This window comes from Tympanuchus pallidicinctus, unplaced genomic scaffold (assembly GCF_026119805.1).
Source record: "Tympanuchus pallidicinctus isolate F22 unplaced genomic scaffold, pur_lepc_1.0 scaffold18, whole genome shotgun sequence".
Classification (NCBI taxonomy): domain Eukaryota; kingdom Metazoa; phylum Chordata; class Aves; order Galliformes; family Phasianidae; genus Tympanuchus; species Tympanuchus pallidicinctus.
Genome location: NW_026294699.1, coordinates 13,855,949 through 13,882,851, shown reverse-complemented (window position 1 = coordinate 13,882,851; position 26,903 = coordinate 13,855,949). Strand labels below are relative to the sequence as shown.

The following is a 26,903-nucleotide window of genomic DNA, read 5'->3' as shown; positions in this document are numbered from 1 at the left end:
AAGGAATATTATGAAAAAATGCTACTTATACAGACTGACGTGGTCTCAGACTGCTGGAGGTGCAGAGTCTTTCACAGTGGCTGCTGCCATCCCACCGGGCTCCTGTGAGTAGCACTACCTTTCCAGGAGCAGGTCACCAGCTACTGCAGCCCCACACCACCTCATTAACTTAACAAAGGGGCCTTTTAAGATGGAGGAAAAAAGACAACATAATTAAGTAGTCTGCTTCACTGAAGGACATAGGCTGAAGCCTCACCCAAGCAGGACAAGTTAGTTCCCTTTTAGAACCACCTTTTGGATGACTTGCATTTCCAGTAGTGTTTTTACAGCATAAGAAAGAGAAGTATGTTTGTTTTAAGCATTTTCTTTTTTGAAACATACAGCAGAAGGAACAGAGAAATTACAAGAGGTAGTGAGTTGAGCAAATAAAATAATCTTTCATAAGAATAAAATGCTGCTTTCACAGCTGTAAATGTATACATCCATATGATTTTAAAATACAAAATTACTTCTGTTGTGTTTCAGGCTCCTTCTTTTTTGGATTATATAATGAAACACTCAAGTGCTGGACTTGGTGAAGTGGTTTACCTCATAGCATTGGCAAAAAGAAACCATTCATGCAGCACTGGGCTTGCAACTCATCACACGTGAGAAAGTTAAACTTGGAGTCAGTGTAACTAAAGTGCACTTGTGTTCTTCACACCGTGTACATTTTGACTGGCTTGTAGAAAGAAAGTAGAAATTCATGACTCTCCCCGTCAGCTTCTTGAGATGACTGAAGAAAACATGATCTGCAACATACTTGGCCACAGCCTGACTCTGAATGAGAAGACAGGCTTTTATCGGACAGCGGAGAAAAGTCAAAGTCAGCTACCTGGAAAAGGAACATTAATGAGAATGTTTTTAATTCCAGTCATACCAGTTCAAGGGAAACCAGGCAGAATGCTCTGGGTTGGAAATGGCACCTGGTCCTCAATCAGTTTCTATCAGAAATCTATTCAAAGTTGGTGACAGATTCATACCAGCTGGACACAAGGATTGCAGCAGCCCTCCTAGAGGTCCATTTATGCGCATTGTGGCATGATGTTACCTGTATGAGGTACTTTCCAAAGGGCCAAGAAGCTATCTTTGATTTGGGAGCTCATGCCTTATAAATATGAACATGTAAAAAGCTACACAAGGGAGATGGAAGGGCACCAGCAGAGATGAGGGTGACAATTTAGTGTCACTTCAGTTAACATAACCATCCTTTTTTACTGTTCCCTATCCCTTCTCATCATCCCTCTGCTTTCTTCCGTGTAACCACTCCAGATACATCCTCTGGAAGGTGTACTTCAATTCAAGCACATGCTTAGGAACTTTAACTAACTAGACATGATAGCCCTGGGAACTTGAATTGCAGTTTTGTTTCTCCAGAAGCCTGCTGGATGTTTTTCTCCATGCCTGTTGCTTAAACTCTGCCAGCTCAGACAGGTACCAGAGAAATGCTCCCTCGCACTCTGTTTGCCTGAGGATGAAAGAAGAGACATAGCTGAAAGCTATCTAATTACTATCCCAGCTCAAAGTAATACCTCCACAAGGTCTTTCTGTTGTGTGTTACTTCGAAAGGTCGTGTACAGCACCAGTCCTACCACCACTGAAACCAGGGTGAGGCACAGCAGGACAAAGAAGGCTGGCTGGATTCCTGGGAAAGAGCACAAGGGGACATTCCTGGAGTGATATAATACACTGAGAAGAGGCAACAGAAGAAAAAGTTGTCTTAGGAAAACTCTTCACATTTTTACAACAAAGGATGTGCGTGCATCAGGGAACAGATTTTTCAGCCTAGATTACTTCAGATCTTTCTACAATCAGAAAAGTAGGAATATGGGATTGCAAGGGTCAGCTTAAGCAGGCTAAAAAAGCTGTTTAAGTTTTAGCCTTAACTCCCAAGAGTGTCTGTACCTCTGTCATGCCCTGAATGGGTAGGGAGGAATCTTGATAAGCATCATCTTTGCAACAGCTGGTAGCCCTCAGCAAAGAGGATTCTACCTCTATGCCCTGAGTGTACACTACTGCCTCCTGCAGTGAGCAATCCTAGATGTATAGAGGTGCTGTCCCAGTGGGATGTTCTGTAACTGTTCTGTTATCACAATCCAGCTGTCTCCTGGCCAGGTCCTCTTTCTCAGATGAATCAGAGCCCCACGAAGGGCAGGAAACAGGGTGGCCTGCAGGGATTGCTGGCTGAGGGAATAGAAACATGTAATGAAATGGAGATTAGAGAAGGCTACCCTTAAAAAAAATACTAAAAAGAATTCAGGCTGCTTAATTAAGGGAGTGCTACAGCCACTTATGTTTTTGCACTTATCCTCTCTAACTATAAGAGAGAGAGACTATTTAAACTGAAAAATATGTAATTTAAATCTTCCCAGGGAACACTTTAGCTTCAAGACACTCTGGAGATTAAGGGTTCAGCAGGATACAAAAAGCTCAGAGCAATTACAGTAGGCACAATATATGCTTTCCCTTCTCTCCATGCTTCCTGAAACCTCATCAGCTGCAAGTTAATGCCTGAGACAGACAGAACCCTGGACAATGGGGAATGTGTGGCTGCAGCTCACCTGCTGGCCGCACTTTTATTTCATGGTAGGTCTGCAGCATCGTCACGCCGCTCTGCACCCGGACGCTGAGGCAGTACTGCCCGGCGTCGCTGAAGGTATGGCTGAGGTTGTAGCAGGAGCCGGCGATCACCACCAGATGGCACTTCTCGCCTTCTAATGGAATGCACTCGGACTTGATAAGCCAGCATAATGCCAGCGGGGGGCTGAAATGACATTTAAGAATGAACAAACCACAACAGCGCATTGAAAGCTCCAAAATTTTCAGCTAACAGCTGATTAATCACTGGGATAAAACTGTAAAACATCTTAGAAAATAATAAGGTTAATCTAACTACAAATAGAGAAGTAATTAACAGCGCAATTACTTGGTTCATAGTGTTTGTCCACTGAAAAAAAGCCTTTGTGATGCTTTTATAACAGCAGTCCTTTCAGCTGAAAGCTAAATACCTGGGTGGGTCATAGGCAGGCCATTGTGCATAGCAAACCCATGTCCTGCTCTAACAGAGATAAAAGCAATCTTTTTTTTCCCCCTCTTCTAGGGGAACATAGGTTGGTTTTCTTTCTTCTTTTCACAGTGGAGATCACTGTGCTACTGAAGAACACCTGAGACTTCTGATTTAACAAAAAAAAAAAGAGGAAATAAAAGAATGTGAATTGACCTCTGCACAATGGACTAACAGTTAGGATAGTTAAATAACTTGCAAGGATCTTGGTATTACAAAAACAAAAAGATTTCAGTTGTTGTCAGGCTCTCTAGCTACAATCCACATTATGTCTGCCTGCATTCTCACTGTATCCAGCTGATGCCATTTATTTACACTGTCAGGTCCTTGCTCCAACTGATTCTGCTTGGACTCCCCCTACACACTATGGACTTTGATTCTGATGACAGAGCTTTTCTTTACACTGTCTTACTAGTATTTTGTTCCTTATCTGCTCAGGGTAGTCTCTGGTAAGAAAGCAGCATGTTTATGTGTTTGATGACACATCTCTCAAGCCTTTGTTCTTGGTTTTGTCACAGACTGCTGTCACAGCAGTCCCAGCCCTGCTGCTAGAGGATAGGTCTGGCAAGAACTGATGGCCATCTTGGAGTCAAGCCTGGTAGCCTGTAATATTTTTTTTAACTATTCATATTTACTTGCATATTTGCAATTTCCAGTCTCTCAAAGTGCAGCCCCCTTGCTGAGTGCAAACTGTGCTGTGTAGCTGTACCACTTCTGTCTTTGGTACACGACTGCATTGGGTGCTGCTCCCTCTGTCCTGCAGCCCTGCTCTTTTCTGGTTTGTTTTTGGAAACCCACCGTTAGGCAAATCCGCTCCCTGTAGCAGAGCACAGGTGAGTTACTCTTCTGGAGAATAAATTTCTTTGTGATCATGGAGATTTTTATGGTGAAGGCACCTTCCTGAGTGCTTCAAATGTTACTTAAAATGCTTCTGCTATATAAGAAACCCTCACACGTTCTAAATACTGCAGCTTTAGAGAGCTTGTGCTCAGAGCAAGGTGCTCCTGAGTCTCCTACATTCCTACAATGGTAGGTGATTAGTTACCCGACTTAGACTTTTCCCAGCTCATTACATTGCAATGTGACATTTCCATTTTCCTCTCCTTCCTTGCCTCATTTCTCTTCAACAACTTCATCTTTCTCTGGACTTTTCCTTCCAAAGATGACTTTAAAAACAAAACACCCTGCTCTCACTGTGCGGTGCCCCTTTCTCTTATTCATCTTCTGTCAGCCTTTACTTTGTCAAACTGATTTCTGAAACTCACCACTCCCATGTGCCAGTCAAGGGCTGCTGCCATTCAACAGGACTCTGACTGCAGTTTGATTTAATTATGAGGAAATTAATTGGTCAGGGATAAAAATTCAAAAGAGAGTTTAAAAATGTCGTTGTTTCCACTATCTTCCTCTGGCAAGTTCTCTTTCAACATTCTATTTACAAAGGGATAAAGATAACCTTTGCTTTCTATATGAGGATTTGATGAGGAGATGAACATTTTAACATCCTTCTTTTCTGCACAGATGTGGGCTCTGTCAGACTCTTAGAGTTCATGGTATTTTAAGTCAAGAAAAAACAAGTATTCAACTGTGTTCTCTTCAAAGAAGACTTTAACAAACAGTTCTGTGGGGTGCAAGTGACTTTTAAGGAAACAGAGGAGGAAAAAAAGCTTAGATAAAGTGTTTTGTGCAAAGCAGTAGTGTTTGCTACTTACGTGCCATTGATGTGAAGAGATAAACTCAAGTTCTCCATGACGTGAGTCTCTCTGGAGCCCACTACGTGAATGCTTTTAACAGCATCTGAGAGGAAGAAAGCAAGCACATCACATGGAACACAACCTGAAATTCATTGGTTTTCCAGTAAATGTTTCTCTTAGACCATGCAGATGATGGCTGCATCACTCACACAAACAACAGCTTCCTCACACCCCGAAGAAAGAAACCTACTGGTAGAGTTGTTAAAAGTTTTCAGGACGCTTTGTGATTTCTTTTTAGAATGTAATCAGGTACATAATAATGCATGGGATTATTGAAGTGTGTTTGTTTACAACTGACCAAATCAATGAAACTTTCACAACACTTGTTCTAACAGATATATTTTTTAGGGATATTCATCATAAATTAAAGCGGATCCTCCATAAGTATGATAAACAAATTATTTGAAGTTTTGAGTCTGTTTGAGGCTGTTACAAAAGACAGTGAAACTTCGAAGGAATGAAAAAGAAACAGAAGATTTTAGACTTTTTGTGAACCAGAATGGTGCAAAGTCCATTTTAGAATGCAAACTCTTCATTGAAAAATACTGACCAGTTCATCCACTTGAATCAGCACCTATGTTGTGTTACCACCTTAAAAACCTACCATCTAGATTGCATCACTACCACATATAACATTTTATTTTGAGCGTGCAAAATGTTTTATAATTACCTAGCAGCTCCAAAGCAGTGGTAAAATCACCAGTTTTCTGCACAGTTTCTGTTTCATGTATGATGCTTCCAATTTGCTCCCATTCTGCTACGACTTTGAGATGCACTGTGCGATTCCCCGTGGTGGAGTAGTTGCAGTAGACAAAGGGCTCCTTGGTAATCTGATAAACTCTGTGTGCAATATGAAAATCAAAACTGAATTTTATCAAGTACTTGCTTATTTCTGATTTAACATTGAAAAAGGAGTATTTTCTTTAAAGCCAGTGGTAGTCAGCTATGATTCTAATTCTCCTTCATGTCCTCATCAGTAAGGATTAATGTCTGTTGCAGTTAGCAGGTGTAAAACCAGTAAAACTATAGTCAGTATCAGACTCACAGTGTATTTATAGAATCAAGGATAGTGCTATGGGACTTTAGAAAATGGAATAGGAATAAACAGTAAAAGATGAAAACTACCATTAAAACAGGTGGACTGCAGCTAATTGAAGTATTGAAAAGGAAAAATAAAAGATTTTTTTTTTAAAAAAAGGAAGATAGAAAGAAAGATGCAGCATTCAAAAACTGGATCTTATTTTTCTATTTGTGTACTCTTGTTTGTGCTGGACATAAATTTGTACTCAAGAGAAGGCAAATAGCTGGACATCTTTCATCCTCCCTGCTGCAGGGTCATACCAATGGGCAAAGGCGTGTGTGCCATCCCGTGTATGAACAGGATTTCTCTCTAGATGAACAGCTGAATGAGAGGCACCTTAAGTAATCATTGAAGAGAACACAGTAACCACACCTACCCATCTCCAAAGTCCCAGTTGTAGACAAATGAAGCTGACTTGAAGTAATCACTTGGATCATGAAGACAGAAAGAAATCCGTGTCACAGCACCCATAGAAGAGCTGGAACCATGCTTGATAAATCTGCTGTCTTCTATCTGGGCAATGGTAAGATTCCCCGTGACAAATTCTGCAGAAAATTAAGGTAGACAAAGAATGACAGCATGAATCACTTTCATAGGATGCTGTGTGTACCAACACATGACTTAAAATACACAGCATAAGTCTTTCTGTGCCCCAGTCCAAACAGTTAAGTGTATTTTTGATCTATTACTCAATGTTGCTACACGCGATGAGATTACTTGGCTTACGGAAGGTTATACAGTGGGACAAGATGAAGCTTCTAATAGGACTGAGAGGAAAAAATCCTGGACTGACTGAGATAGGCAGCCTGCAGCACGGCCCAGTTGCTACAGTGCTGGCCAAAACCTCCTGCAACGAAGGCCTACACAAATCAAACTCTGCTGCTGGAGGCCATATTTCCGCCTGGCTTTCCTTTTCTGATGCTAGCGAGGGCAGCAGCAATTCTGCTTTACCTGTGATCTGAAGCATGGTGACGTTCCTAGCAACTGGCCGACATAACCAGCAGTTTCTGTGAGTCACCCAGACAGATACGGGAAAAGCCCCAGGAAATTCACCAGTCACGTTAATTACGGAGTGCAACCGCTGCTCGGATTTCTCTATCAGGATCAGAGGAGCATAAATCCAGTTAAAGTGATACAAGTTTGATACAGTGCTGTCGTTCTTCGTCCTCAGAATGGCGTGAAGAGTAGCTTGAGCTCCTGTTGTGATGGGACCATTGTTGGTGATTTCCAGACCATACTGCTCTGTGGATTTCAGAAGCAGGACAAAAAAGAGAAATGTAACTCAGTGCACCTTACCTAGTTAGCTGTGGTTATGTGACTCACAGCACTAAGTTCAAACTACCACCTTTTTGCCATTTAAAAATCTGGAACAGGAACTGTTCTGTGCATATATGCATTCCAACATGACACATCCATTAGAAGGGGTCCTAGAAGTGTCAACAGTAGGAGGGAGTCTCTGAGGAGTTTTTAGAGGTACAGTTAGGCTATAGCTATAGGCCCAGTGTCACTAATGGTCTAACAATGCTGTCATTGAGCTTCCAGCTACTGGAAGAAGGCCACGTTCAGCTCTAATTTTGGTTGTTCCAATTAATTTATAATTAAGCACAACTCACCCTGACTCAAGAAGCTGAAATTCAAGTGAAGGAGAAAGCAAAACTTTTCAATAATATCCCCTCCACATCTTTTTGATTTCTGCAGTGCTAGTGAGGAGCAGAGTGAAGAAGCCAAAGGTGAAGATTCAGAACAATCCTTTGCAGCTACAGAAAACAGAAGTTATCAGGCTGGCCTCAAGAAATCTCTCACTGGACAAACCATTATCCTAAAAAGAATATGGACTTCTTAAGTCAGGTAAGATTTCATCCAATTGCTTCCCCTGTCAGCTCTACTGAACAGCTCAACCTCCTCCTAACTGAATGTAAAACATCAGTACAGCTGTTTCTTCTTTATAATCTATAAGGAGACTCCACAGCCTCTCTGGGCAGCCTGTTCCAGTGCTCTGTCACCCTCAAAGCAAAGAAATTTTTCCTCGTGTTTGTGTGGAACTTCCTATGCCCAGTTAGTGCCCATTGCCCCTTGTTCTGCCACCGGACAGGATTGAAAAGAGCCTGGAAATGAATGTAAAAGAAGTTTACTGAGCAGATGGTGAGGCTGTGGCACAGGCTGCCCATCCTTGGAGGTTCCTGAGGCTGTGGAGGGGCCCTGGGCAGCCTGAGCTGCTGGGGAGCAGCCAGCCCATGGCCAGGGGTTGGGACTGGATAGGCTGTAAGACACATTCCAACCTAAGCTATTTTATGGTGAAATGATCTGCTAAATCAAAACAAAACACGACAGCCACTGCAAGCTCTGAAGTGGGACAGAGCTGTGAAGGGGACCTGGTGTTTTGCCACCCTGAGCAGTTCTCCTCCCAGCTGTTCTCTCATGGGAGAGCATGGGGGCAATGCTAGGCAGAGCACTGTGCAGCTGTGGGGCTCCCTCAGTCTTCCAGCAGCTAACAGATTGCTCATGGGGACAGGAGGGAGCAGTGGGCCAGCTAACCCCTGCACTGCCTTTCCTGCAGCCCTCTGGCTGGGGTGGGAGAGGAGCACAAAGCATCCGTGTAGTGCCCTCACGTTATTCCAGGGATTGCAGGTTCTGAGCAAATCTGGATGCAAAAGAGTGGTGAAAAACAATGTTCACAGTACTGACCAAACTAGAACTCGTCAGTTGCCCTCATACAGGGCAAGGAACAGCTCTGAGTTTGTTCAGCTTCTGGGGTTCCCGGAGGAAAATGTGATTTAATGAAACCGAGTGCTGCGAGGTTCCAGCTCTCTAGAAGGTTCAGGACGTCCTCCGCTTCTTCTCAGCGAAACTTGCGGAAAAAAACAGCCGCCTCGCGGTTATCTCCTTGAGGCTATCGCCGGGCTCTGCCCAGCCAGGGTCGACCCGCCGCCGCCGATCAGTGCCTCCCCCACGGGCACGGAGCTCAGCAGCGCTCCGCGGTCCCTTCCACCTTTCCAACCCGAGACCAAAGCGGGAGCCGTATGCTGCCCGAGCGCCGCGGGAAGCAGAAGCGCTTCCCGGCTTCGGGCAACCATCAGCCCCCGGCCGGCCCAGCTCCCCGAGGTGACGCAGCCCGTCCCCGCCCCGCCGTCCCCGCAGCCCCACGCCCGAGCGCCTCTCCATCTCCCGGGGCCGCAGGCCCTTCTCTCCGTTACCCGGCGCCGCGGCGGCACGGCAGAGCAGCAGCAGCACGGCGGGCAGCAGCACGCAGCTCAGCCGCAGCATGACGGGCGCTCAGCGCAGGGCGCTGCCCTCGAGGCCGCCCGCGGTACTGCGGCGCTCCGTCCGTCCGCCCCCGGGGCCGCTCCCCCTCGGCGGCGCCCAACCACCCCCAGGGGGAAGGGCCCGCGGGGCCGCGCCGTCAAAAGTCTAAACGCGGACGGCCCGCCGCCGCCCAGATCCAGCGGTTGGCAGCCCTGCCCACCGCGGCTCCGTGACCCGCGGGGCACCGTCTGACCGAAGCCCCTCCGAGTTCCTTGCGGCGCTGCCCGGCTCCGCGGGCGGGGGCGCGCCGTGCTGTGAGGGGGCGGTGCGCGAGCAGCCCCGAGCGCCCAAAAGATCCCGCGGGGCGGTCCGGCCGTGCCCCGTGCCCTCGGCTGCGCGTCCCGCCGCCCGCGGCCGCAGCGCTTGGGGCGTACGCTCCTCGGAGAGACCCGGCGGGGCCGCGCAGCCCGGGGCAGCGCCGCTCCCCGCGCGCCGTGGCGGCGCTGCCATCGATGGCTGCGCTGCGCTCCGCCCGGGGGTGCGCGCGAGGCGGGCGGCGGGAGGAGGCGGCCGGAACTGAGCTCGGGAGCTTCCGTTGCGCCCATGCGCCGCCGCCGGGCTCCGGCAGCAACAAAGGAGGAGTCGGGGGGCCGCGGGGTGAGCAGCGTGGGGGTGGCGGGCCGGGGCGAAACGGCGGGGCGGCGGGGCACGGAGCAGAGGAGGAGGAAGGGCCGCCGTCCGGCAGATTCGCGCTCGGAGGCCTTGGGCCGCAGGGAGCGCCGGCACGGCCGTTCGTTCCGTGTCCGTGTCGGCGGGGATGGGGGCGGCGTGATGGCGGCGGCGGGGAGCGCCGGGCGGTGCAGGTAAGCGGCCGCGAGCGGCGGCGAGGCCGGAGCCGGAGGCTGAGGATGTCCGAACGCGGGTTGCTGTGCAGGCGGGAAGGGCCGCGAGCGGCAGCTCGGCTGCTGGCAGCTCCGGCTGCGGGTCGCTGGTGGGATTCGGGTCGGAGGGCAGAGCAGAAGGAAGGCGCTGATGCTGACATGGATCTTGGGAGCCCAGAATGGTTCCGTTGGAAGGAAGCTCTGGGGTCGCCCCGCTCCGTCTCTTTGCTGTGGGCAGGGCTACCAGCTCCCAAACCGGGCGGCAGCTCCGGCTGCCCATCCGTGCCCTTGGCACCTCCAGGGATGGTGCAGCACAGCTCTGCGCAGCGCTGCCGGCACGTCACCGATCTCTTGGAGAAAAATTTCCCCTACATCTAACCTAAATCTCCCTTCTTTCAGTTTAAAACCAATCCCCCTTACCCTGTCACTGTCTACTCGTGTAAAAAGTCAGTTTCCTTCTGGTTTATACGCTCCATTTAAGTATTGTAAGGCTGCTCTTGAGTCTTCCCGCAGCCTTCTCTTCTCCAGGCTGCACACCCCCGATTTCCTCAGCCTGTCCCCGTCCAACCTCTGAGCATCTCTGTGCCCATGCCAACAGCTCCGCATCCCTCCTGAGCTGTGGCCCCAGGCCTGGGTGCAGTGCTCCAGGTGAGGCCTCAGAGCAGATGCAGAGAGGGCAGATGGGAAGAGCTGGGTCGCCTTGCTGTTTGGAGGTTTGTGCCTGTGCTCCTGGGTGCTGCACACACCAGGCATTGTTCACGTAGGCCTGCAGAGATGTGCCCTGTGACTCTGGGAGTGAGATATGTCCTCTTCAGTGTGTTAGACGAATGGGTTTGGGTAAGATGATGACTGCAATTGAGCAGGTATGTAAACTAACACACACACATATATTTTGTAGGCGTGTTGATCTTGATTCTATGTAGTGAAAGCTGATCTCCCTCCTCCAAGATGGCATTTGTTTCAGCACAAGGGCCCACAGTGGTGGACCAAACCACTCTGATGAAAAAGTACCTTCAATTTGTGGCTGCTCTTACAGATGTCAATACACGTAAGATACAATTTTTTCTGTATTGTAAGTTAAATCATAAAATCATTTTTGAGCTGGAGGGGACCCTCAAACTCATCCAGTGTAAGTCCCCCGCGCTGAGCAGGGACACTGACAGCTCCATCAGTGCTCTGATCCATCCCCTGAGCTTGGATGTCTGCAGGGACAGGGCATGACCAACATTCTCTGCACCCTGTGCCACTGCCTCACTATCCTTATTGTAAAAAACATTTTCCTTACATTCAATCTAGATTTCCCATCTTCTAGTTTGAAACTGTTTCTCCTTTTTGTCTTATCGGACTGCTAATAGAATCATAGAATTGTGTTCACTTGTGGTTTGTTTCACAAATGTCTGAATATTGTTCAAAAAGTTGACAAATGCATGCTAAATTCAGTTTAAAGTTTGTTAAAATACTGATTTTTGAAGAAGCAAAGTGATGAATAATATTTCCTTGAGCCAAAGAGAGAGTGAGTCGTGTGTGTGGTTGTATGACAGGGATGTTTGTGAGAGTTGTGTGCCTTGTAATTTGGCGGTGACAGCTAAACTGATAAGATCTGATTGCTTCTTTCATCAGTGAGCCTGGTACTTGCTTTCATGATTTAGCTTTGTATTTATTTACTTTTTTGTTTGAATTTCCTTTTTCAGCCGATGAAACCAAATTGAAAATGATGCAAGAAGTCAGTGAGAATTTTGAGGTAATTAATAAAAAAAGCTGTCCAGGATGGCAGTCCTTACGGTGCTTCGTGTCAGTCAGTGTGACATCTGATATTATGCAGTTAAAAGATTTGTATTATTGTTGTGAGTTGTAAATTCTACTATAAAGCACTTATGTTACTGCTGCATTTAGCAGCTACCCAGATGTTTGAAGAGTTCATCTTTGAACTTGAGAGCTCTTTTGTTCTGTAGTCATTGTTCAGTGAGCATTTAAATAAAGGTGACATCACATGTTTTCTTTTTTCTATTGAGCTCAGTGATCTGAAATCTGTATTTTAAGCATTGTTTTATTTATTTTGAGTTTGTGTTTTGTTCTTGTGATGCAAAAGGCCCTCTGTTACTCCTGAATAATCCCATGGGATGGAAGTGAGGAGCTGTGAGATGCAGTCTGGCATCAGGAGTGGAGATGACTCCAGTGACGTCTCTTGCTCAGTGATAAATCAGGTTTAGATGAGCACCAGAAACAAAGTTGAGAAACAAGTTAAACCAAGCATATGTTAGTCAGATGGTACTGTCACTGAACACCTAGTTAGAATGAGTGTGTTCTGAAATTGTGGAGAACTTGTTCTTTTGTGGAATGAATAAATGCAAGATCTCAGAATAGCTGTAATGCCCTCTTTGTGTTTTTAGCTGTGATGAATAAGAATAAAAGTGCTGTTGCTGTAACAGCTTTTTTCCAAATCTGTATTGTTTGAAGTGATCTTGCTTAGTCTGTGGCATGGACACAAAAATACCCATTCTAGTGCTCTTTGATGTCATCAGATATTCTTAAGTAAGCTTTATGCGAGGTGCTGGAAGTGCAGTGCTGTGCAGATTTCAGTTGTTGATGAGCTTATCAGTGCAATCTCCCGTCCAGCAAACTATTTTGTTTAGGTTAATGCAATGAAATGCAATTAGAGCTGTCACAACTGTATTATTTGCATTAAAACAGTTAAAAGGCTTCATCCTTGCTTAGGGTGTGTAAGGGACAGAGCTGTCTGTGACCTTTCTGCAGTAGTTTGTGCACAGGCTGAGCAGAACTTACTATTACAGTGAGTATCTGAAAATATCCTCCTGGGGTTTTGTGTGTGCTTGTTTCAAAGATGCTAACTGTAGCATGTCAGCAGATGCTTAAATACAACATCTGATGAAAATCACTGAAAATGTTTTCTAGAAGCTTTGAATGTAACTTGATACAATCTGTGGTAGTGTGCAGTGTGTTATGTCTTCATGTTTTCATTTTCTTTTGAATTAGAATGTGACATCATCCCCTCAGTATTCTACATTCCTGGAACACATCATCCCAAGGTTCCTCACCTTCCTGCAGGACGGAGAAGTTCAGTTTCTGCAGGAGAAGCCAGCCCAGGTAAGCTGTGCAGAGCATCTCTGCCTTCTGCAGAGCGTGCAGCAGGCTGCTTGTTCAGTGATGCTCTTGGTTAGCCAACAAACTGACTTCTGTACTACCTTTGTTCTTAAAAATAGATCTGTTGTTTGGAGAGAAACTGAAAAGTCCAGTTTCTGAATACGTTGCTTTTAAACTTTGCCATCATGCTTCTAAGAGCAGTGGGGGGAAGGCTGGATGCTGGACTTGTCTTTCTTGCTGATAAGTTGTTACGCTTTGTAACAAAAGGCAGTGGTTGAGAATCCGTGTCATTAATGGTTTACTGGACTTAAGGAGCGCATTTTCAACAGTGATTGTTACATTTGGCTTATTCAAATAGGAAGCATTTTGTGTTTGTATCTAAGGGCCAGCCTGTGCAAAGTAAAGTGGTGCTCAAGTATGGAAGTTGAAAACATGCATCCATTAACTGTTGTTTTTTTGTGGTCTCCTAAAAAATCCCAGCAGCTCTTGGTTTATTTAATTATTTCTTGATTTAAACAGCAACTCCGGAAATTAGTGCTTGAAATAATCCACAGAATACCAACAAATGAGCACCTTCGTCTTCATACCAAGAATATCCTGTCTGTGATGTTTAGATTTCTAGAGGTATTTATCTTTGCTTATGGGTGTGTGTGTATATTTTGTTTTAAAACTGTTCCAGATATGCAGAAAGTTCTACTTCATCTCCAGAATTGCTGGGGGTGGGTTTTTGAGAGTAATTACATTGGCTGTGCTTCTGGAGCAAGAGTGGAGCAACATTCTGCTTAGCCTTTATCAGTGCAATTACTTACTGTCTGTAGGATTTCTGATTTCTTCAAGTTCTCTTTTTTCTCCCTTTCTTGGCTTTTAATTTTGCAGGGAACTGTTCTTTATCACTTGCCTTAGACAACATTACATTTATGCGCTTTTTTTTGCTTACCTTGTGTAGATGCAAATGCTTTGTTCTGGAGATGTAGATTTGCTTCTTACTCAGCACTGAAAACATTGTTACTCAAAGCCTGCCAAAAATAACATGTTATATTTGGGGATGTCTTGGTGTGCAAATGGCTCCACTTGTGCTTCTGTCTGCGATGTGTAGTCAGGTCTGATGGTGTTCAGCCATTCTGGTTTTTGTTCCAAAAGGGATGAATTTAATTTATTTTCAGCCTTCTCCAGAGGTTACAGGGTAAAGTTAGATCAAATTAAAGGCATCTTGCTCATGCAAATCTACAGTAATGGAATGAGATAACTGTGCTTTTATGGGGTTTTGAAGTTGAAGAATGCAATGGTAGACTCACTGAAGTTCTGCTTTTTATCAGACGGAGAATGAAGAAAATGTACTGATCTGCTTAAGAATAATAATTGAATTGCACAAACAGTTCAGACCAGCAATCACTCAAGAAGTAAGTGATCAATCGTGCTGTTACTCCCATGCTCTTTTCAGAATTGCTGTGTGTTTTATTTCTGCTGTCATTTTCTGTTTGTTGACCTCTAGTAACCATATATTAGAAAACCAACAGCAAAAAAACAACCCTCAAATACTTCATAGAAGAGGATTGCACAGTGCTAAGCAGTCCAGCACCCTGTGGAGGGTAAAAAACCAACAAAACAAACTGTTAAAGTCTGGTTGCTTTCACTTCAGGTGTTTATGGGTACTGTGTTAGCATGGGAGCATCTCCAAAAAGGATAAAACACCCTCAGAGGAAGAGAGAATTGGTGCCTTTTTGGTTTGTGAAAGAAAAATCCTGGAATATTATCATCTCTTATTTCCTCTTCTCTTTCCACACTTGTGTCACTCCTGTGCCTCAAGAAGGAGTTTGCATGAAAGTCTGTGTTTTTCTTCTTTTGCTTTCTTTCCTTGATTTATTTTTTTTCCCTCAGAAGACTTGATTATTTTCTAGTCATTATTCCTATTTGTACCACATTGGGAAAATGATGAGGTTATAGTCAAATTAGATTCTTTCCAAGTCAGTTCAAGTTAATGTGAGTGGAACAGAATAGACTTGGAGAACTTCAGTATCCCTTTTAGATGTCACAAAAAGTGAACTCTAGTTGTGGCTAAAGGTTGCATGTAGTTGTACTGCTGCTAATACAGGCATTGTACAATTGTAAGTTTTTGGCTGTGTGGTGAAGCACCTTTTTCTTTCCTAGATCCATCATTTTTTGGACTTTGTGAAGCAGATTTACAAGGAACTTCCTAAAGTTGTGGTGAGTTTTTTATTTCCCAAATCACCCTTGCTGTAGTCAGGGAACTAAATCCTCTGTCTTAATTTTGCCTCTAAATGAGTTAATTACTTCTACATCTAATGATTCAGTTAGTTTTAAGAAAAATATATAATGGAAATTCTCTACAAAACAGAGAAATTTAGACTTTGATTTAGAAAATCTTGTTTTTGTAGTATTAACAGTGTGAGAAAACCAAGGTGCATTTGTTTAATAAAATACCATTCTATTGGCTTCACCAATCTCCAAATTTTGGTTGGTTTTTTTTTGTTTTTTTTGAGGGAAGGCTGCAATGACTTACCTTCCAGTAGAGTTCTTCAACTTGCTTGATCTCTGGAGGCCGTTGCCTGTTCTTTCTGTCAGATACAGCTGTCTGCTTCAATGTTTTTCTTTTCTGCTTCCTGCTGTATAGGAGCAAAAGATTATGGGGGATGCAGTCCCAGCAACCTTCTGGAGAGTGAAGGTCCTGTGTAGAAGATATCTACAATGAGCTGTGGGGAAAAATTATGTGGAAGAATTGCCTGGACTGTAACTAGCATGACTGCATTTCTCTTCTGCTCTTTGTCTGCTTCTAGGGTCGGTATTTCGAGAATCCTCAGGTGATTCCTGAGAACACTGTTCCTCCTCCTGAGATGGTTGGCATGATTACAACAATTGTGGTGAAGGTGAACCCGGAGAGAGAAGACAGTGAGACAAGAACTGTAAGTATTCGAACTGAGAACGCAGTAGGCTCTTTTGGTTGGTTTTGTGTATCAACCTGTATTTGTAGAAGATGATTGAAACCTGTCGTATATTTGCTATGCAACCACAGGATTTTTTATTTAATGTGATTACCGAGTGGCTTTGTGCCCCTTAAATCTTCTGTAAGTGTATCTATTAAAATGAGCAGTTTCTTTAAAAATGCATTACGAGCACTTTTAAAAATCAACAAACTGTTTATAAAACATGTATTCTCTTTTCAGCATTCTATAATACCCAGGGGATCTTTATCCCTGAAGGTCCTGGCCGAGCTACCTATTATTGTTGTTCTTATGTATCAGGTTAGTACAGTGTTGTGTTTTGCACCTAAGCACTTCTGGTTACTCAGTTGTGTAACTTCCCATGGCAAAATGTAACCAATATTGAGATTAAAATATGGTGGAATAATAATACTGTGAGATTTTTTCATTGGTCTTTCATTAGCTTTCAGATATGTTGAATGCACAAATTAGTTGCGTGTTTCTCTTATTTCTCTAATTATACTGTTTTTTCTTTTTTTTTTTTTTTAAGCTCTACAAGCTGAACATTCATAATGTGGTAGCTGAATTTGTGCCCTTGATTATGAACACTATTATAATTCAGGTTTCTGCTCAAGCCAGGTAAAAGTAATTCAGTACTGCTTTGATGATATATGGAATAAACTTCCTTAACCTGCTATTCAAGGTTACTTGAAATATTTTTATCTTAGATGCTTTGAGTTTTGCTTCTGATCTTAGTGCTTTTAATCTCAGAAATAGCAATGATTATTTGATGTAAAATTGTCCTACAGTTACACTTTTGTACTTGAGGTAATGGGCAGATTTGAATATTTCCATTATGTGTCACTGAGAAGATTCATAGTTATGAGCTGCCTCCCAGTTTATTGTTTGATAGGCATTTTTTTAAAATGGAGCTTCTGACAGAAATAGATGTTAGCACAAATAGTGCTCCATGTGATGGAGACCACACGGCTGGGACTTGGGAGCTATTTGTCTTCAGGAAGCCACCAATGTTACAGTCTTGCTTTTCCAAGTCTAGCTTGTATGGAGCCATTGCAGATGTGGGCACTGTTTTGCCTGATTCAGAGAGATGTTTCTAAGGAGCAGCAATGGTGCAGAGCAGTGCAGCAAGATTACTATCTCTGTCTTTCCCTGTCTGCTCAGATGATCTGCATAAGTGGTTGAGACTTGAAAGACGTGCAAGGCTTTGGGAAGGAATATTGCTTGGAGAAAAATGGCCCCAGCTAGGGGAAGAGAGGCAGCTGTTTGGTGCCTGTGTATTAGCTTGGTGTTCTGCAGGGGCTTGAAAATTGTGTGGTTGCTTCAGGGCTGTGCATTTTTACTTGAAGCATAAAATGTTGGGTAAGTGGGCTCTCCCATAATGAATTTATTGTCTTATGGAGCAAGAACTTCAGTTTAAGGTGATGTAATTTGATACTGCCATGAATTTTCTGACCAATGGTATTAAGAAGGGGGAGAAAAATAACCGCTGTTCCATTTGATTTCAGGCAACATAAACTTTATAACAAAGAACTGTATGCTGATTTTATCGCTGCTCAAATTAAAACCTTGTCTTTTTTGGCTTACATCATAAGAATCTACCAGGTAGGCTGCATTTTTGTTACTTCACTACTCTTAAATACAACAGATCTCTCATTACTTTGTGGTGGGAAAGCCACCTGTTTGAGTGCTGTGCTTCAGGGGTTGGAGAGAGGAACAATTGGTAGTAAACCTGACCATCTGTAGAGCTGTACTTGGTTATCCTTTCAGAAATGTTCTGATGTGAATGCAAAATAAAAGCATGTATGGAATGGCTACTGTATGTTATTTTTACAAGCAGACTTCCTGGAGAAGAGTCACTGAATTTTAATTCAATGTTGTATTGGAGATGTGAGAAGAATTTTAAAGTAGAGTATAATAATGATTGTATTTTCATTATTTTTATAGGAATTAGTGGCTAAATATTCTCAGCAAATGGTGAAAGGAATGTTGCAATTGCTCTCCAATTGTCCAGCAGAAACAGCACACCTCCGGAAGGAGCTTCTGATTGCTGCTAAGCACATTTTAACAACAGACTTGAGGAGCCGTATGTACTGCTTTTTTATAGTGTATCTGTGCATTGAAAAGATTTCAACTATTTCTGTGTATTTAGGAGGTACATTTGTGTACCTTTTGGTGTGGGCTATTACATAGTTCTCATTACTTTGGGAAGTGAACTTTGCTTTCAGTTCTTTTTGGGTGCCTCTCTGTACTTGAGGCTCTGCTTTTTACTGCACTCTGTGTTATAGAAGTGGGATCGTTCAGCCCTTCCTGTCATTGCCATTATCTGCCCTTAGGGTGGAGTGAACTAATCGTTCAGTGACCTTCTTGAATTCTATATTTAGAAAGAAAAGAAAAAAAAGCTTCTTTGACCTTGCTTTTTCATTTGAGTTTGTTACTGATAGGTCTTCAGTATCCCAAGTTCCATATATTCTGTCTCACATTTTGGGACAGAGCTTGCATGATGACACACAAAGCAGCGTTTTCGTGGGCAGTAACTCATCAGTTGCTTCTAAAAAGTTCTGTGAAGTTGAGATTAATGGAACCACTTTTTCCAGCTGTAGCTGTTCTCGTTGTACCCATAGGGTTGCTTTGAGTGTTCTGTAAAGTTACTGAAGGAGCAAGTGCCAATAGAGCTATGAGTTTGATTGAAAGTTTACACGTTTCAGGAGTAAATTTTATTGTCAAACTTTCATTTCAGTATGTACAATGAGTTACTTAATGCTTAACAAATTTATTTTAACTCTTTCTTTGCTACTCATTATATTTAGTTTTCATATTCTTTCTTTTTTTTTTTTTAATTATAGAATTTATTCCATGCATGGACAAATTGTTTGATGAATCTATATTAATTGGCTCTGGATATACTGCCCGAGAGACACTGAGGTATGGCAGAAAGGTTGGAATGTCTTCCTGAGTGCCTGCCGTGGCTTTCTTTCAGGGTTTGCTAATATTTACCACAACGTCTGCATAGAGTTTTAAATCTTTATATAGCTCGTTTTCATGAGATCACGAGTAATCAAGGATTAATTGTGAAAAAGCTTACCAGCACTGCTTCCCATGACATGAAACATCTGAATTGTTATGGAGATGAAGTCGTGTGCAGGGGATGTTCAGCAGCGGGTGAATAAAGATCCAAGTAGTTCTAATATTGGCCTTGTGGGGTGGATTAATGCTTCTTTGGTATGATACAGATTTTAATGCTCTTGTGTAATAGAAAAAACCTCAAAGCAATGTGTTTGCATATAAAAACAGAAAATTGTAATTGAGAATCTTGAAAATAGATCCAGGTGGTGATTATTGGTCGAGCCCAATTAGCAGCTGTTATGATTGTCCTCAATGTGTTTTGTTTGTTTCTTGTTTTTCCTGGCAGGCCCCTGGCATACAGTACACTGGCAGACCTGGTGCATCACGTCCGGCAGCATTTACCTCTCAACGATCTCTCCCTTGCTGTCCAGTTATTTGCCAAGAACATTGATGATGAGTCGCTGCCTAGCAGCATCCAGACAATGTCCTGCAAGCTCCTGCTAAATTTGGTAGACTGTATCCGGTCTAAAAGTGAGCAGGAAAATGGAAATGGTAGAGATATTCTCATGAGAATGTTGGAGGTACTGACGTGTTTAAAATTCTTGATGATGTATTGAATAGCCTACTTAATATTTTGTAGTATATTACCAATCACATCTTACTCCCTCCTTTCTTCAGAAATGAGGATATGCCAAAACAGTGTGTTAACACTTTGTAGTACACTCAGATACGTTTGCAGTTATTTGAGCCATTCCAGAAATGCAGTTGTAAATCTTACTGGTCTAAGTATGTTAAGCTGGAGGATTAGAATTAGAGATTTAGAATCATCTTTAATTCTGAAGCAGGAACTTACTTTCCTTTTTTTCTCTTCCCCTCTCCACTCTGCTCTTCTGTGTCCTCTCTTCCCCGGCCCCACAGGTGTTTGTTCTGAAGTTTCACACCATAGCACGATATCAGCTTTCAGGGATTTTTAAAAAATGCAAACCACAGTCTGAGCTTGGAGCAGCCGAGGCTGCATTGCCTGGAGTGCCAACAGCAGCAAATGCAGCACCTGTTCCTGTTCCATCTCCTGCCCCGGCCACTCCGGTGGCCCCTGCGCCCGTACCTGTGTTTGAAAAGCAGGGGGAAAAAGAAAAAGAAGACAAGCAGACTTTTCAGGTCACAGACTGCCGAAGCTTAGTGAAAACTTTGGTCTGTGGTGTGAAGACAATCACGTGGGGCATAACGTCGTGCAAAGCTCCTGGTGGTAATGCTGCATCATGTTTAGTTGCTCTTGACTTTTAAAATTCTGCAATTAAAACTCTAGCCAAAAGCAAACAAATAGTATTTTTAGTATGTAACTGCTGCTGTATTTTTTTGTCTCCTTTCAGAGGCACAGTTCATTCCCAATAAGCAGTTGCAACCTAAAGAGACTCAAATCTATATAAAACTGGTAAAATATGCAATGCAAGCTTTGGATATTTATCAGGTATGCACTCTGACCCCATGCCACGTCTATTTTATGCAGTTTCTGTGTTAGATCGCTTAATAGTTGTCAGCTAAAATACAGTTCACACTTGTAGTATATTTTCATGAAACCTTTCATTTCTGGGCCATGTCTAGTGGGAAATTGTTTGAATTTCAGAGTACTTATCACTTGCAAGAAGCAGATTATTTTCATAACAGTTATTATTGACTATATTTAGGCTGGCAGGTCAGACTAAAAATCTTTTTTGTGTGGTAGATCAAATTTCTTCTCCAAAGAGATTTTTTTAAGTTTAGTTACCAGCTGAAGCATTCCCTTGGCACATGTTTATCTTTAGAAGTTACAGAAAGTGTTGCTGAAATACAAACATACATGATTTAGAATCCAGTAGCTTTACAAATGCAGTGTGATATCTGCTGTTGTTTTTTTTGCACTCCTCACTGTGATTTTGAAGTCTGATCTTCACACTCCATTTTCATCTCTTTATTGTCAATGTTGGCTTTTGTGACTTCTAGTTGTATGGGAATTGCATGTGAAACTTGTATAACATGAGTTTTACTCAAGTCCTTCTTTAGGAATAGCAGGGACAAGTTGCTACAGTTCTGTAACTGATAGATTCATTTTCTCAATTGCCATAGGTTCAAATAGCAGGAAATGGACAGACGTACGTTCGAGTAGCCAACTGTCAGACAGTCAGAATGAAAGAGGAAAAGGAAGTTCTGGAGCATTTTGCTGGTGTATTCACGATGATGAACCCACTGACTTTTAAAGAGATCTTTCAAACTACTGTTCCTTATATGGTGGAAAGAATCTCAAAAAACTATGCTCTTCAGGTATGACGTTTGTTGTTGTTTTTCTTCTCCAGTTGATAATAACCAGCCTGTAGAAAATGCCTCCTGCCTTAGAGTGCCTGAGGCTGAAGAGGAATTATTCAGTAATAATGTTGAAATTAGCATGAAAGAATGGAAATGTTTTATAAAAGGCACTGCAAAGATGGGTTTTCAAAAACTTTCCAGGTTAAGTCATGAAATACAAACACGAGCACCTCAAGGTGGTGCTTTTATTCCAAGGAGTATTACATGTTCTGGAATTCCTGTTTCTGAGTGAGATTGTTGTGTCAGCATTCTGATCTAGCTTAGCAGAACACCATTTCTGCAGCACACATCTAAAATTTAAATTTAAATTATATGCATGGTTCTTTTCCATTGAGGATAACATGAATTGTGTGCACAGCAGGGAAGCTGGGGTGGAGAAGCAGAATCTGGTTTTATTTTTTAATTGGTAGTGTATGAATCCCTCTGTTCCTTTCATTGCAGCAGCATTAATTCCTCTGTGGTTTCCTTTTATAGATAGTTGCCAACTCCTTCTTGGCAAATCCTACCACCTCTGCCCTCTTTGCAACAATTTTGGTAGAGTATCTTCTGGACCGACTGCCGGAGATGGGCTCTAATGTGGAACTCTCCAATCTGTATCTCAAGCTGTTCAAGTTGGTCTTTGGCTCCGTCTCGTTGTTTGCTGCTGAAAATGAACAAATGCTGAAGGTAAAGGTCATTTCGATTAAAAAAATAAATAAATCTGTTTTCACTCTTAATGTATTCTTCAGATGTTTGAAGAAACTCAGCTTTACTCTCTGTATCATTTGATAGTCTTTTCATCTTTGAACCACTGTTAGCACCATTGTTCAAGCAAGCAATCCGTTACTGCTTTATTTATGAGGCAGTTTCTGTGAATGTTTGGCACTGCAGTGGTATGCTAGTTCTGAATCTGAATGGCTGAGATGCAAGAAGCCTGGTTGGGATTAGCACCTACTTCATAACTTTATGGTCAGGACAGTTACATATCTCGTGCTTTTTTTGTCTTTGCCTTATTAACGTGGGGATTTTGCTTAGACTGTCACTTCTGTGTGGTAGTGACTGGTTAATTCACATCATGTTTGGTGACATGGACCTCTTGAGTTAGAAAGTTTTGGGATGTTGCCAAAGTCTGCATTGAGGAATTCTACCTTTCTATTAACATGTTGCTTGCTTGTTCAAAAAAACTTGTTTTATGTTGAACACAATTATTTCTTTTAATAAGATTAGAAATAATGTGTTCTGAGCTTGAAGCTTTCTTAAAGCTGTGAGAAACAGCTGCCTGTATAACAGAAAAACTTTCAAACGTTGGTCGAACACTGCTCCTTCTCTCAACATTTATCTCAATTTCCCTTTCCCTACCTTAAAATAAACACAGTTCCTGATAGAGGCAACTATATAAAAATGATTTCCCTGCTTAATGATTTTTTATTGCAGGATTAGTTCAGTATTTTCAGGGCAGAACAGAGTAGGGATGACTGTTTTTCCTGATTCTTTGGAAGATTAATATGAAGCAATGTTCCTAAGGAGGATGAGGCAATATTCATATAATTTTGGTTTAATTCTTCTACCATCAGAGTCAAGGTCATTTGGATTTTATAAGCTGGAGGTCCCATTTGAGGGATGTGATTTACTGCCTTCACAGTTTCACGCTTCTGTTACATTTTTGTTTCAGCAAGATTGATGATGTGGGCCTTGGGTAGACAATTAAATTGAATGATGAAGGCTCTCTGCAGCATTTGTGTAACAATGTGGAGCACTTTTAGAAGTGAATTAAATCCAGAACTGTGTCACTATTTGTACCTGCTTGGGGAGGATCCCTGTATTTCTCAACTGTTGTTAATGATTCCTGGCACTGTTGAAGTCCTCTGGTCTGTGAGGCTGCTGACCCTCACTCTTCCAGTTCTGGAACTGTTTCTTTCCTTTATAAAAGTTAGTTTTTAAAGTAATACTACTGCATTCACCAAAAAATAAGAATTAATGATGAAGTTAGATCTGCATTAAACTAATATGGTGAAATATCTTCTGTTGTCATTCTGATGCTGCTGGCATTTCTGCTACCCATCCTTAGGAGCTCTAGAGCAAATGTGTTTCGTAGTGTTTGATTTGTGGGTTTCTGTTTTAATGCAGATTGTGCTTGGAGTAGCAAGCAGACTTGCTTGTTTGGCTAATGTGAAAGCATTCATCAATTAATTACATACTGCTATGTGTTCTTGGTCACACTTCCTCAGCAGCAGTATAAAATTAGGATGGTATCAGAGTACTCGGAGAAACCGAAGGGTTTTGATCTGAAGAAGTTGTCTCATGTAAAGTCTTACACTGCAGCGATGATACAATTGATGATTTATTAATCTTAAAGCTTTATTTTCTTATAGCCACATTTACACAAGATTGTGAACAGCTCTATGGAACTTGCACAGACTGCCAAAGAGCCCTATAACTATTTCCTGCTGCTCAGAGCACTGTTCAGATCTATTGGAGGAGGCAGTCATGATCTGTTATATCAAGAATTCTTGCCGCTGTTACCAAACTTACTGCAAGGTAGAACAATACCTTTATTCCCCCTCCCAGTTTCTGATCTTTTTATGTACATAGTACTCATAAAGTTATGTTGTGTAATTTAAAAGAAAAAAACGACACAAAACCAAACGTAGCTGCTGGTTTTGAGCTTAGCAGTTGATTAAATAACTTGGATGTGGCTTATTTTCATTTTCTGTCAGCTGCTTCAGGCTCCATAGTTCTGGCTGCTTCACAACTGCTGCTGCTTGTTTCCTGCTTTCTGTTGTGCGGCTGTTGGTTTTTGTTTGCTTGTTGTTTTGAGCTGTGGGGTGGCAGGAGGAGCAAGGTTGCCAGGCTGTCTCTGCTTCTGAGGGAAGAGCACTGCTGAGAGGCTCTGGCTCTTCTGTAGTTGTGGGTGTGTTGTGTGCACTTGCTGCTGTGTGAGAAATGTACGTGGGGGTTGTGTTTCTAGCAAGAAATAGGAAAATGAATGAGTCTTGATTAAATGAGCTTATGTGCTTGTGAAGGCCGTCTTCCAGAGACGCTGGATATGACCAAGGGAATGGGGAGAACTACTTAAAACCTACGGAGAAGCTAATCGGAACGACTTTGGGAAAGCAAAATCTGTGGTTTCCCCTACATCTGCAGGGGGAACCTGCTATTGTAATTAGCAAATATTTCTCTTACATTTAAATCATTATGTAAAATATGTGACAGTGTAGAGCTGCTAGCTAAGGTTGTGGAATATATGAAATCTTTTGCTGGGTGGGGGGGAGAGAGCTGGGGCACATATTTTGTCTGTATGGAAGAGTGGATGGGCATTCACATAAACATGTTATGTGTTAATGTTTGTTTTCAGGAGCCCGCATATTTTAGAAACAAGAAGATTTCAAATTTATATTGAAGTGAAGTTGAGGCTTGGATCAGGCTGTCTTTTTGCTTTCATCCACTATTCAAATGCTGCTTTATTTTGACACTTATTTGATATTCAGTTCTAGTGCACACACAGATCTTCTTGTATGTACATGTACTTACAATTCATTCACTGTGTAGAGTCCTGAGATGAAATTTGTCTTTATGATTGTGTTATGTTTTCTAAATACATTGCTTAGAGATAAATAAGCTTGCCCTACTTGAAAATGTCAGGTTATTTTGAGCTTAGGAAACAGTGACTTCTGAACATTGAATTGTGGACTGTTGTTTTTTTTCTTTTGAACGTGTAATTTATCCATGATTTTCAGGACTTAATATGTTGCAAAGCGGCCTTCATAAACAACACATGAAAGACTTGTTTGTGGAGCTGTGCCTCACTGTGCCGGTCCGTCTGAGCTCACTGCTGCCATACCTGCCGATGCTCATGGATCCCTTGGTGTCAGCTCTCAATGGATCTCAGACCCTGGTTAGCCAAGGCTTAAGAACACTTGAGCTGTGTGTGGATAACTTGCAGCCAGACTTTCTGTACGATCACATTCAGCCGGTTCGAGCCGAGCTTATGCAGGTAAACCACATTTTTTCCCATTAAGCCACAGGAGGTCGTCAATTCACTACATGTTAGAATGTTAGTGAAACTCTGATTATGAGACTGGAAAAAACTGTCATGGGAAGCATAGCTGTCTGATTTGTATGCGAAGCACTATTTGGTGTTGTGCAACTGAAAAGTGAAACATTTAAAAGTGAATGAATCTTTTCTCCTATACCTCCTGGTAAGAAGTTAAAATTAAGGCTTGGGACTGTAGGAAGAATACTGCTACCTAAGAGGAGTTGGAATAGAAAATGATGAAGATCTGGTAAGATGAGTTACCTAGTTACCTTCAGCATGCTGTGATTGACAACTGTATGCAATCTCCATATGTTCAGAGATGATTGTATTTATACTATGGCTGAAATTTGGAGCGATGTTATAAGTTTGTCTGTTTGCTCTAATAGTGCTAGCGTATCCTTTCGCCTGTGAATATAATATGTACTTCATTTTCTTTTTCGATTTAGAAGCTAGGTCTGAGGATATTTCACTTGGCCCATGTTGGTTCTTAATTTTTCTTAGTGAATTCATAATGTCATCTATCTAACATTAGCCATAAGTATGACATTGCATTTCACTGGGACAAAGATTTTGTGATCGACCACAGCAATCAAATCTAAAACTGTGCATAGGACAATCTCCTTATAAATCAGTTCACCTGTTTTCAACGAACTGCTTTCAATCCGTCTGGAAAGTGTTTGTTTTTCTGGAAGATATGCAGGACCAAATATCAGATACATGAAAAAGTGGTTTCTGTGACATTTTGTTGCACTGTAAGTTGAAAAATTTTGAAGTGAGCCTGGTCTGACCTTGTTCTATTTGAACTGCTTGCAGGCTCTGTGGCGTACGCTGCGCAATCCTGCAGACAGCATTTCTCACGTGGCTTATCGTGTCCTTGGTAAGTTTGGTGGGAGTAACAGGAAGATGTTAAAGGAGTCACAGAAACTACAGTATGTGGTCACAGAAATTCAGGGACCCAGCATCACAATAGAGTTTTCGGACTGTAAAGCATCTATTCAGCTCCCTATGGAAAAGGTAAGGACTTGAGCCAGAAGTTTGCCAGTCTTTTTTTTTTTTTTTCTTTTTGTCTCCTTTAAACTGTTTTATATTATCACTCCAAATAACAAATGTAAAGATGCTGTTCTGCTTCTACAGAGCTTTAGGCTGGAGCTGAACTGGCAAAAGTAAATCTTTCCTGTGCATTTTTCCTCCCTTCTTACCTTTTTGTGTGTTGGTTAGATTAGGAGCAGGATTCTGCTCTAAAATCTTCCTGTTTTCTTTATGAAGTGTACCAAAAGCTTATCATAGATATTCTTCAGTGATTATTCTAATCACTTTAATGATTTGGCTTCCTTTGTTGTCTGTAGGCTGGGTATAGTTTTTCT

The 26,903-nt window shown here is 42.4% G+C and overlaps 2 protein-coding genes across 8 annotated transcripts in view; one reads left to right on the top strand and one right to left on the bottom strand.

The window, feature by feature from the left end:
* Nucleotides 1–348: 348 nt before the first annotated feature.
* On the bottom strand, nt 349–9,532 carry TMEM130 (transmembrane protein 130). Of its 3 annotated transcripts, none has more exons than XM_052680155.1 (8): nt 9,130–9,517; nt 6,887–7,177; nt 6,312–6,480; nt 5,525–5,694; nt 4,813–4,897; nt 2,601–2,803; nt 1,572–1,684; nt 349–874 (listed from the first exon to the last, which is right to left on the bottom strand). In XM_052680155.1, the coding sequence occupies exons 1-8, from the start codon at nt 9,197–9,199 to the stop codon at nt 698–700; spliced, it is 1,278 nt and encodes a 425-aa protein (XP_052536115.1). In that variant the 5' UTR covers nt 9,200–9,517; the 3' UTR covers nt 349–697. The 3 variants fall into 3 exon arrangements, 2 of the variants coding, with proteins under 2 accessions (XP_052536115.1, XP_052536116.1); XM_052680156.1 differs by lacking the exon at nt 9,130–9,517 and adding an exon at nt 7,281–7,394; XR_008206010.1 differs by lacking the exon at nt 349–874 and adding an exon at nt 1,945–2,223 and having other exon boundaries at nt 1,589–1,684; nt 9,130–9,532.
* A 166-nt stretch (nt 9,533–9,698) lies between these two features.
* TRRAP (transformation/transcription domain associated protein) overlaps nt 9,699–26,903 on the top strand; it is a 73,246-nt gene continuing 56,041 nt past the window's right edge. For 4 of the 5 annotated variants that reach the window (XM_052680148.1, XM_052680146.1, XM_052680147.1 and 1 more), the window contains exons 1-21: nt 9,699–9,835; nt 10,958–11,107; nt 11,751–11,800; nt 13,054–13,164; nt 13,681–13,785; nt 14,478–14,561; nt 15,310–15,366; nt 15,957–16,082; nt 16,344–16,421; nt 16,651–16,739; nt 17,627–17,723; nt 18,066–18,204; nt 18,965–19,043; nt 19,531–19,765; nt 20,103–20,430; nt 20,555–20,652; nt 21,288–21,482; nt 21,999–22,190; nt 23,876–24,041; nt 25,241–25,497; nt 26,353–26,553. In XM_052680148.1, coding sequence (XP_052536108.1) covers nt 11,008–11,107; nt 11,751–11,800; nt 13,054–13,164; nt 13,681–13,785; nt 14,478–14,561; nt 15,310–15,366; nt 15,957–16,082; nt 16,344–16,421; nt 16,651–16,739; nt 17,627–17,723; nt 18,066–18,204; nt 18,965–19,043; nt 19,531–19,765; nt 20,103–20,430; nt 20,555–20,652; nt 21,288–21,482; nt 21,999–22,190; nt 23,876–24,041; nt 25,241–25,497; nt 26,353–26,553 — 2,787 coding nt within the window. In that variant the 5' untranslated portion in view covers nt 9,699–9,835; nt 10,958–11,007. Of the gene's footprint in view, nt 9,836–9,911; nt 10,042–10,957; nt 11,108–11,750; nt 11,801–13,053; nt 13,165–13,680; nt 13,786–14,477; nt 14,562–15,309; nt 15,367–15,956; nt 16,083–16,343; nt 16,422–16,650; nt 16,740–17,626; nt 17,724–18,065; nt 18,205–18,964; nt 19,044–19,530; nt 19,766–20,102; nt 20,431–20,554; nt 20,653–21,287; nt 21,483–21,998; nt 22,191–23,875; nt 24,042–25,240; nt 25,498–26,352; nt 26,554–26,903 lie in introns of those variants that run through there. The other variant, XM_052680145.1, reaches the window with a different exon arrangement.

What these genes read in the sequence shown, in the direction of transcription:
- TMEM130 (XM_052680155.1), bottom strand. Translation starts at nt 9,199, where the DNA reads ATGCTGCGGCTGAGCTGCGTGCTGCTGCCCGCCGTGCTGCTGCTGCTC. An exon ending in AACTGGGACTTTGGAGATGG is followed by an intron (nt 5,695 to 6,311) that starts GTAGGTGTGGTT and finishes TATTGCACACAG; the next exon opens with AGTTTATCAGATTACCAAGG. An exon ending in AATAAAAGTGCGGCCAGCAG is followed by an intron (nt 1,685 to 2,600) that starts GTGAGCTGCAGC and finishes GCTCTTTCCCAG; the next exon opens with GAATCCAGCCAGCCTTCTTT.